The 11,362-nt window shown below is 44.1% G+C and overlaps 1 protein-coding gene across 1 annotated transcript; it reads left to right on the top strand.

The window, feature by feature from the left end:
• Window positions 1-2,555: 2,555 nt before the first annotated feature.
• On the top strand, window positions 2,556-3,711 carry LOC102435024 (nuclear pore glycoprotein p62-like). Its single transcript, XM_014458141.1, is given in 2 exon segments — window positions 2,556-3,538; window positions 3,540-3,711. Coding segments are annotated over 2 exon segments (1,155 nt in total).
• Window positions 3,712-11,362: the final 7,651 nt, after the last annotated feature.

Raw genomic sequence — 11,362 nt, 5'->3', positions numbered from 1 at the left:
TACTTTGAATTTATATTAGTTCACACAAACACTCCATCCATGCTTTTGTTCCGGCCCTCCGGTCTAGTTTAAGAACCCATTGTGGCCCTCGAGTCAAAAAGTTTGCCCACCCCTGTAACCCCTTCTCCCTCTGATTTCTTCAGAATTTCAAAAATATTTCCAAGTCTAAAAATATTGGTTACTATGATGTGCTCCTTACCTTCCCCTCCCTGGCCCTGTTAGTGTCTAGAAGGCATTTGGTGAAACTCAACTTAAAATTTGTAGTTTCAAAGGAACAGGAAGGATGCTGATACTGAATGGCTAGCCATGGGATGTCTTGGGGCAGTTTCCGTACATGAGCTGAACAGTAGTTCTACACAAAGCTAATGAATACACTGCTTCTCTATTTCCCTTGAAATGGTTCCTTAGAATTAGGATTTTTCTAAAGTCTCCCTAATTGTTCTAAACCATACTAGGTTTTTCAGGACTGTCCTCTGATATAATTTCTAAGCAAGCAGTCAGCATGAAAAAGGACTAGGTCAGCTCTTTGTGAGTCAGTGTTTGGCAGCACAGCTCCTCTGGGATGTGTCTCCTGGCGTCCACCCAGCCTTGCTATCAACAGTAAAAGCTTCTCTTTGTGCTTCCAGAAAGTCATAAATAAATCTCCTCCATCCCACCTGTTTTCTGAGAAGAGCTTCAGTGTGTCCTTTACTTTGGGTTAAAAAAAAAGAGAGACACAATCGCTGCTTTAGGAAAACAGTTTTAAATGTCCACTAAGCAATTGTTCCTTTTCATTGTTTCCCTACTCCCAGAATTTAGATGTGTAATTTGAGTTACAGTCCCTTTAGTTGCCAGGTTCTGAGACTGGACTACTTTCCCACTTTATGCTAATTGCCTTTTTGAAGCTGCTTGGCCCTAAGCAATCCTCCTGTGTGTGGAAAGTGTTAGTTGTGGAAGAAGGGCCATTACCTGAGCAGCAAGGAAGGCATGCCCTCACAAGGCAACACCACACAAGGGACAGGGCACTGACCTACCTGGCAACGGCTTCAGGAACTCTAGTAAATATCCCCAAAAGGTGAGAAGGCAGGTCTATTGGCCTCGGGGTAGTACCAGGCACCAGGCTAGCACTAAAGGGAGAACAATATAGAGTTCCTGTTTAGCTAAACAAAAAAATAGTCAATCTCAGCTGCAGTCCAAACAGGTTGGATTTCTTCAACACCTCTCATCAAAAACCTCCACTGAAACATTAAGCCGCATATTACTGTTCTGAGGTAAACATTAATCCCATTTTCCAGGAAGATGTCGAATGAGGTCAAGCACATTATTTTCTACTGCAGTCAATGTTGAAGTTAAAGAAATCTGCTGAATTCATTCTCAAAACTACATAAATGAGTCTTTCCAGCTGATTTATTGCTGAGGTCATATGAGCAACATGTTTCCTGGGGCATTAAAAATGAAAGTAGGGGCCCCCTCCACGTCCGGCACACCCAGCGCCGCCTCGAATTCGGTCCTTTCCAGGGCTCGGCCTCGGCCAGGACTGATTCACGGGGCGGGCGGTCCCCGAGGGTCTGGCGAGCGCGGCGCGGTAACAAGTGGGCGAGGATGCCATACGAGATCAAGAAGGTGTTCGCCAGCCTCCCCCAGGTGGAGAGGGGCGTCTCCAAAATCATCGGCGGCGACCCCAAGGGCAATAATTTTCTTTACACCAATGACAAGTGCGTCATCCTAAGGAACATCGATAACCCAGCCCTTGCTGACATCTACACGGAGCATGCCCATCAGGTCATGGTGGCCAAGTACGCGCCCAGCGGATTCTACGTAGCCTCTGGAGATGTGTCTGGGAAGCTGCGGATCTGGGACACCACGCAGAAGGAGCACCTCCTAAAGTACGAGTACCAGCCTTTCGCTGGGAAGATCAAGGACATTGCTTGGACGGAAGACACAGACAAAAAAAATGACAGCTTTAAGTTACTGACTGAAAAGAAAAGATCCTCTCCCGGAAGCCGGACCACCCTTGCTGCTTGACACAGTCGCTGCGGGGAAGAAACATCTGCCCAGCTTAGGATTCAAGGGACCTGGCATATATGGCATACTGTTCTTAATATGTTTGCTCACCTTCTTGGCGCTATGTATTTTAACCAAGGTCATCCCTCCGAGAAAGGTTGTTTCCCCAGGTAGGGATTTTTCCCTGAAGTTAGGGAGGGAATAAAACCCCTTAACTAAATGCCAGGCCGGTAACTACGAACAATCACCCTTAAGCTACATAATCTTTACTCCCTGGAATGGAGATAAGAAACACCCTAACCTTTGGAATAGAAATTGACAGGATTAAAATCAACTGGTATAAATACAGATGTAGCAGGAGAAATAAACACAGAACCTGGCTGGAGACCCTGGCTAGAACCTGGCTAGAGAACCTGGCTAGACTGCTGATCAACTGAACACTGTCTCCGTGTCATTCCTTCTTCGCCAACTCCGTCCACACCTTTGGGAACCCCTGGACCTGCTGGGGTTGAACTCCAACAAGTGGCGCCCAACGTGTGGCACGAACCCACGACCCTGAGATTAAGAGTCTCATGCTCTTCTCGTTCACAGGTGGAAGCATGTCCCAGGCTGGGGGGACCTCCAGTTTCAGTATTGGCTCCATGGGGAGTTCGGCCCAGCCCAGGACACTTGCTGGGTTGGCCTTCACTCCAGCCACACCGGCAGCCACTGGAGCAGGAACCACACAGCCAGCTGCTCCCGCACCCAGTGCTGTCACCACCAGTGCTGGACCCACACTCTTTGCTTCGCTAGCTACTGCTCCAACCTCATCTGCTGCCACCGGGCTCTCCCTTGGTGCCCCAGCAACCACAGCTGGAACATCTGGGCCTGGAATGCTGGGCTTCAGCCTAAAGGTTCCTCTAGCAGCTTCTACCGCGTCCACAGCTACATCCACCGTCACCACCACCACCAGCACCAGCAGCTTCTCCTTGAATCTAAAACCCCTGGCATCAGCCGGGATCCCCAGCAATGCGCCCACTGCCATAACTGCTCTGTCTGGCCCCAGTGCAGCCACTGGGGTGTCCACCAGTCCCGTGATGACCTATGCCCAGCTGGAGAGTCTGATCAACAAGTGGAGCCTGGACCTGGAGGGCCAGGAGCGGCATTTCCTGCAGCAGGCCACCCAGGTCAACGCCTGGGACCGCACGCTGATCGAGAACGGGGAGAAGATCACCACCCTTCACCGCGAGGTGGAGAAGGTGAAGCTGGACCAGAAGAGGCTGGACCAAGAGCTGGACTTCATCCTGTCGACCTATGCCCAGCTGGAGAGTCTGATCAACAAGTGGAGCCTGGACCTGGAGGACCAGGAGCGGCACTTCCTGCAGCAGGCGAGGAGCGCGAGAAGACCTACAAAGCTGGCCGAGAACATCGACGCACAGCTGAAGCGCATGGCCCAGGACCTCAAGGACATCATCAAGCACCTGAACACGTCCGGGAGCCCCGCCGACACCAGCGACCCGCTACAGCAGATCTGCAAGATCCTTAACGCACACACGGACTCCCTGCAGTGGATCGACCACCTCCCTGCAGAGGAAGGTGGAGGAGGTGACCAAGGTGTGCAAGGGGCGGCGCAAGCAGCAGGAGCGCAGCTTCCGGATCACGTTCCACCCGGGCCACAGCGCCGCGGGTTCCCAGTGTGTTCAGTGGGGGAGTGTGCGGTTACTGTTTGCTAGCTTTTGTTTGCAATGAAATACTGTTTGATTCTCTGTTTCTTTCAAACAGGTTTTTTGTACAATAAAGTTTAATCACAGTTTTTAAAAAAATGTAAGTAAGGAAATCTGCACACCCTCCCCCCGCCCCAACATTCCACTGGCTATGAAAGAGGCCCAGAAGGACCAAAAATGAATATTACCAAAGAAAGTCTCATTCAATCCCCATAACGGAAACAGATTTCTGTGTTTGTCCATACTTCCTTCTCTTGTAATGCCAAACTGCAGAGAGAGCTTTGCACATGTTCCCAGCATTCAGACAGATTTTTTACATGTGCTTCTCATTCTCTTGCTTTTCTTGATAGCTTTGCTACATATATCTGCATCCCTGGACAAAAGTGTTTAGCTCTGTTTATTGTCTGTATTAGTTTGCTGGGACTGTCATAACAAAGTACCACAAGCTGGGTGACTTAAACAATAGAAATTTTTTGTTTCACAGTGCTGGAGGTTAGGAGTCCGAGATGGAAGAGTTGGCAGGGTTCTTCTGAGGACTGTGAGGGAAGGAGCTGTTCCAGGCCTTTCTCCTTGGCTTGTGAACGGCCATCTTCTCCCTGTATCTATGTGCATTATTTCCTTCTAAGCATGTCTGTTTCTGTGTCCAAATTTCCCCTTTTTATAAGGACATCGGGCATATTGGATTAGGGCTCACGCTAATGACCTCACCCTAACTTAATTAACTCCTTAGAGAATTTGTTTCTACTAAATAAGATCACATTCTGAGCCCTGGCGGTTTGGCTCAGTGGATAGAGCATCGGCCTGCAGACTGAAGGGTCCCAGGTTCGATTCCGGTCAAGGGCATGTGCCTTGGTTGCGGGCACATCCCCAGTGGGGAAATGTGCAGGAGACAGCTGATCGATGTTTCTCTCTCATCGATGCTTCTAACTCTCTATCCCTCTCCCTTCCTCTCTGTAAAATATCAATAAAATATATATATATATTTTAAAAAGATCACATTCTGAGGTACTGGAGGTTAGAACTTAAACATATGAATTTTAGGAGGGACACAATTCTACCCATTAAACTGTCACAAATAAAGGTTCTTAGGGAACTAGACTCTGAGATGGGGTTTAGCATCACAGTGTTTGGTCAAGGCTTGTGCTTGGGATCAACATCTGGGAAAGACAGGGAAAGGGAGCAGGATCAGGCAGATGGAGGAGTCAAGTTGTGATGCAGACTCAGCAACTGCCTTAGCCGACCCCACAGGGCACTCTGGAGCAACAATAGTCCTTTAGAATTGTCCCCGGTTGGGCCAAGATGGCCAGAGCTTTATACTATCACATCCATCAGTCATTAGACCTGGCCACCTTAGGAAAGGGCATGACCTTGGGCGAGAAAGCTCTCTGCAGTTGAAACAACCTCTGAAGGGACTGATGGTTGGGGCCAACAGCACTCCCAGCAGCCAGGGCAACAAGCCCTCAGTAAAGGGGGATCTATCTGGGCAGTGCTTCACAGAGCCCACCACACTAGCTTTGAATTCTATAAAAATGGAATGTTTTTTGCAACTTGCTTTTCAAAATCTTTCACATATATTTTCAAACACGTTCAAAAGTAGAATAGTATTTAACCCCTACATACCCATCATCTAGATACACGAATAATCAAGATTTCACAACACTTGCTTCATCTCTTTCTCTCTCTCTCCATTTCGCTCTCCCCCAACTCTTTTTATTATCTACTGGTTTCAGGTATACAGCTTAGTGGTTAGACAATCACACACTTTACATAGTGTTCCCCTCAATATTTCCCATCTGGCACCATACATAGCTATCACTTTATTATTGACTATACTAGAGGCCTGGTGCATGAATTGGGGGGGTGGAGAAGGTTGGCTGGCCAGGGGGAGGGGCTGCGGGAGGTTGGCCGGCCACAGTGCACATCATAGCGACAGGTCATTCTGGTCATTCCAGTCTTTCCAGTCGCTTGGCTTTTATATATATAGATTTCCAATGCTTTACTTCCTTACCCATGACTATTTTGTAGCTACCAATTTATGCTTCTTAGTCCCTTCATCTCTTTTACTAATTGCCCCAACCCTCCCCTCCCCTCTGGAAATCATCAGTTCCCTCTCTGTATCTAAAAGTCTGTTTCTATTTTGTTTGTTTATTTTGCAAGTGAAATCATATGGTACTTGTCTTTCTCTGACTGACTTATTTCACTGAGCATAATACCCTCTAGATCCATCCATGCTGTCGCAAATGGTAAGATTTCATTCTTTTTATGGGCAAGTAATATTCCATTGTATATATGTGCCAAAGGTTTTTTATCTATTTTCTATTGATGGGCACTTGGTTTGCTTCCATAGCTTGGCTATTGTAAATATTGCTGCAATGAAGATAGGGGTGCATATATTCTTTCGAATTAGTGTTTTGGGTTTCTTTGGATAAATCCCCAGAAGAGGAATCACTGAGTTGTAAGGCAGGTCCATTTTTAATCTTTTGAGGAAACTCCATACTGGTTTCCATAGTGACTGCACCAATCTGCATTCCCACCAACAGTGCACTAGGGCTCCCTTTTCTCCAACTTCTTGCCAACACTTGTCATTTGTGGATTTATTGATGACAGATATGAGATGATATCGCATTGTGGTTTTAATTTGCATTTCTCTGATTATTAGTGACGTTGTGCATCTTTTCATATGTCTATTGGCCTTCTTTATGTCCTCTTTGGAGAAGTGTCTAGTCAGACCCTCTGCCCATTTTTTAAATTGGGTTGTTCATTTTTTTGGTATTGAGTAGTATGAGTTCTTTATAAATTTTGGATATTAACTCTTTATCAGATGTATCATTGGTGAATATGTTCTCCCATTTAGTAGAAATTAGCCACTTCTCCACTAAGCCCTGATTTTTTATTTAGTAGAAAATATTTTTTAAATAAACTTTTTGTTGTAGAACAGTTTTAGATTTACAGATAAGTTATGAAGATAGTACAAAGAAGTCTCATATACCCCATACCCAGTTTCCCCTATTATTAGCATCTTAAATTAGTCTGATACATTTGTCACAATTAATGAAGCAATATTGCTACATTATTATTAACTGAGGCCCACACTTAATTCAGATTTTCTTAGTTTTTACCTAATGTAAAAACAGTTTCTCAGGCTTTACTTGTTTCTGATGATCTTGACAGTTTTGAGGAGTCCTGGTCAGATATTTTGTAGATTGTCCATCAGCTGGGATTTATCTGATTATTTTGCTCATGATTGACTGGGGGGTCATAAGGTTTGGGGAGGAAGACCATGCAGATAAAGTGCAATTCTCATCACATCATATCAGGGGTACATGCTATCAGCAAGACTTATCGCTGATGATGTTAACCTTGATCATCTGGATGAGGCAATGTTTGTCGGGCTTTTCCACTGTAAACTCACTTTTTTCTTCCCTTTTCATACTGTCTTTGGAAGGAAGTGATTATGCACGACCCACAGTTAAAGAGTGTAAATTATGCTCCATCTCCTTAAATGGGGAACATCTACATAAATTATTTGAAATTTTTGTGCATGGTAGCTTTGTCTGTTTGCCTCCACTTATTTATTTATTCAATTATTTATTTATATCAGTACCTGCTGATATTTATTTTATATCCTGGGTTTTAATCCAATACTCCTTTACTTGTTTATTGCTCAAATTGCTCCAGCTTTGGCCACTGGGCTCTTTCAGTTGGCTCCTGTGTGCCTTTGACATACCCCCATCATTGTGAGGTGTTCTTTTTTAGCACTTCATTACTTTCTGGCACTAACAGATGCTACAATATCAACTTGTATATTTATTGCCCTCGTCCTAGAATGACCCTCTTCTCCAAGGAGCCTTGGTTCCTTTTATTAGAGAATGTTATTAGAAACACAAAATAGGTGTACTTTTGCTCTTGGGGTGTCATTGCTTCTAGGCACTCTCAGCTGATAAAGGAAATATATGAATATATATAATCTGTATATTACACACATACTTATTAGTATTTCTATATGCAACACTGTATCTATATTAAGTTAAACATTCATACTGATGTCTCCAACTCTCACATGGATCATTTTAGCTTCTTATTTTCTGTAACCTCCAACTCCAACAGTAAGAAGGAAACCTGGCTCCCACCATCTGCTGCCATCCACTTACCTAATTGTTCAGTTCCCCCTAAACAGTACATAGTGGTGTCCAAATTGTTCACCTGTACCCTCATGGGAAACATCTTTATTGAGTATAGCGCTTATATACAGTTCCTCTGCCTTAGTCTACAGGCTCCACTCATCTCCAAAGTTACTTAGATCAGCACCTTTTCTCTCCATCCTCTTCAGTGAAGTTGTTCCATACATTTTTAATAGATTGTTTTGTCATATTCTATTCTGGGACCCCCTGACCTCCTAAATGGTTTGGGAATAGTTTTTAAAATTCACAATCTTGGTGCTAAGGGAGCTTTTTGCTGCTGGGATGTCATTATTTCTAGGCCTATTCAATGAACAGAACCAGGAAATAATTTTTTTCATGGCTATAATTTTTAAAGATTTAGATACTAGAGGCCTGTTGCACGAAGAGATTCATGCAATAGGCCTTCCCTTCTCCTGGCTGCCGGCACAGGTTTTCCTCCGGCACCTGGGACCCAGGCCTTCGCTCCGGCCAGAGCCGCCTTCAGTCTTCCGTCTTCGCTGCTCCGGCTCGCCTTCAGTCTTCCCTCCGCCGCTTGGAGCCTACATATGCAAATTAACCACCATCTTTGTTGGCTGTTAATTTGCATATCACACTGATTAGCCCATGGGAGGTGTAGCGAAGGTACAGTCAATTATCATGTTTGTCTATTATTAGATAGGGATAATTAACATATCATATAATTCATTCATGTAAAGTGCACAATTTAATGGTTTTAAGTATGTTCACAGAGTTGTGCAACCATAACCACGATCAATTTTAGATTATTTTCATTATCCCACACAGAAATTCTGAATCTAAGCCTTCATTTCCATTTACCCTCTCTCCCTACCAGCCCCAGGCAACTATTAATATACTTTATGTCTCTATGAATTATTCTAATCTGGATATTTTATATAAATAAAATCATACAATATGTGGCCTTTTATGTCCAGCTTTTTTCACTTAGTGCATCAATTTTGAACTGGTGTGCCACAAGAATTTGTACACCATGCTATACTTAACTATTTGGTCCGGAGCACTAATCTCTTTTCCCTTAGATCAGTGGTTCTCAACCTTCTGGCCTTTTAAATACCGTTTCTCATGTTGTGACCCAACCATAAAATTATTTTCGTTGATACTTCATAACTGTAATGTTGTTACTGTTATGAATCATAATGTAAATATCTGATATGAAGGATGGTCTTAGGCGACCCCTGTGAAAGGGTCGTTAGACTGCCAAAGGGGTCGCGACCCACAGGTTGAGAACCGCTGCCTTAGATTGTCAAATGTAAAAATGACAACAGCCAACACATTAGCCATCTGGTGTGAATGAATCAAAATTATACCTATTTTTTGTTGTTGTTAGCTCGGCAAACATATTTTTTGGTGTGCTGCAGAATTTTAGCAATTAGTTTATGTATACCATGAGATAAAAAAAGGTTGAAAATCGCTGCTCTAGGGGCAAGTCTTTGCCTCATTGAAAAAGAACTATCAGGTTCAGTGGACTGGAAATGCAGAGCCCAATCAGAACCATCCATTTAAAGACCCCATAGGGTGTTATTATATATGAAATAATCTAGATTTGAAGAAATGCAAGGATAGTGATTTGCCAGGTTCTGGAAGACTGTCCTGTTAGGGCCTGTATGGCAAAGCCAACTCCAGAGGGAGCAGACATTCTGAGTCTCAACCACTCTGTAAGGGACAGAGGGACTCCAGAGCCTGTGCTCTTCCCCTTGACATAATGATGCACTACACAATTTATTCCCAAATAAAAAGCATATATATACATAACCGATTTCAGAGAGAAAGGGAGGAGGAGAGAGAGATAGAAACATCAATGATGAGAGAGAATCATTGATCAGCTGCCTCCTACATGCCCCACACTGGGGATTGAGCCCACAACCCGGGCATGTGCCCTTGACCAGAATCAAACCTGGGACCCTTCAGTCCACAGGCTGATGCTCTCTCCACTGAGCCAAACCAGCTAGGACAAGCATTCCTTTTAAGCAGAATACATAGAATAGTGGTTCTAGAATAAAATGCTGGAGCTGGATAGATCCAGGTTTGAATTTTCATTTTGCCACTTATTAGCTCACTTATTAGCTCTGGGAGACCTTGGGCATATTAACTCTTCTGAACCTCTGAATAAGTTTTCTCAACTGAGGAAAAAGTGAATATAATTGTATCTCTTCCTAGAATTATTTTGAAGATTAAATTAGCTAATATAGTACTTAGCCTTGCTTAGGTGCTCAAAATCAATAATAATTACAACAATAAATATTTAGACCCACTCTTAGAGGCCAGATGCCTAATATAAATAGACTAGAGGCCCAGTGCACAAAATCGTGTGCACATAGCTTGCCACTGCTTGCCGCCACTTGCCGCCCCGCCCACCACCCACCACCACGAATCGCAAGCTGCCCCGCCCACCCACCTGCAGCTGGAAGCCACGAGCCGCGAGCCGCCCTGTCCACTGCTGTGAGCTGCTGCTCGTGGGCCGGGGGGAAGGGACCAAGAGGTGGACAATGCACCTCATGGCGACTGTTTGAGCGGTCGTTCTGGTCGTTACACTTATGGTCCCTGGCCTTTTATTATATAGGATATTTATGTCATCTCAGCACCATCTTTTACTAAACATCAGCTGAGATTTGCAGTTGTTCCCAGGTAAGTTCAGAGCTATAAATATCTACATCTGGGTAGGAGATATGCAAGAAACAAAATTTATAGTCTGCACTTGCACAAGATGGCTTAAGTGGGCTGTACTGATTTGTGAGGTTTATCTATGAACCAATGTTTAATTTCAAGAGAGAACTTCTGTTATTTCTGGGGATGATGCTAACATGAATCTTTATCAGAATTTTCTGGATTCCTATTTAAAATGGTACCATCATTTGTACCATGGCTTCATGGTCACTAAGGCCAACTCAAGCTGTCAGCAATGTTGATGGGTCCTTTCTGCCTTCAGAACTGGAAGTCATCTAAATCTGAAAAGAAAATTTCTTTTCTGTGTTCCTTATCTCAGACTCTTTATTATGTGTTAGTTAAAGCTGGCAAGCCCTGGCCGCACAGCTCAGTTGATTAGAGCATTCAAGGTTTTTGGTTAGATCCCTGGTCAGGGAACATACAAGAATCAACCAATGGCCCGGCCAGTGTGGCTCAGTGGTTGAGCTTCGACCTATAAACCAGGAGATCATGGTTTGATTGCCAGTCAGGGCAGATACCTGGGGTTGCAGGTTCATTCCCCAGTGTAAGGCATGTAGGAAGCAGCCAATCAGTGATTCTCTCTCATTATTGATGTTTTTATCTCTCTTTTCCTCTCCCTTCTTCTCTGAAATCAATAAAAATATTTTTTAAAAGAATCAACCAACTAATGCACACATAGGTGGGACATCAAATCAATGTCTCTCTGACTCTCTCTCTCTCTCACTCTCCCTCCCTCCCTCCTTTCCTCTCTCTCTCTCTAAAATTATTCAATAAATAAAAAAATAAAGCTGAGGACACCAAAATATAAACCGT

This window comes from Myotis lucifugus, unplaced genomic scaffold, assembly GCF_000147115.1.
Source record: "Myotis lucifugus unplaced genomic scaffold, Myoluc2.0 scaffold_91, whole genome shotgun sequence".
Taxonomy (NCBI): domain Eukaryota; kingdom Metazoa; phylum Chordata; class Mammalia; order Chiroptera; family Vespertilionidae; genus Myotis; species Myotis lucifugus.
This window is presented reverse-complemented; position numbering and strand designations above follow the sequence as displayed.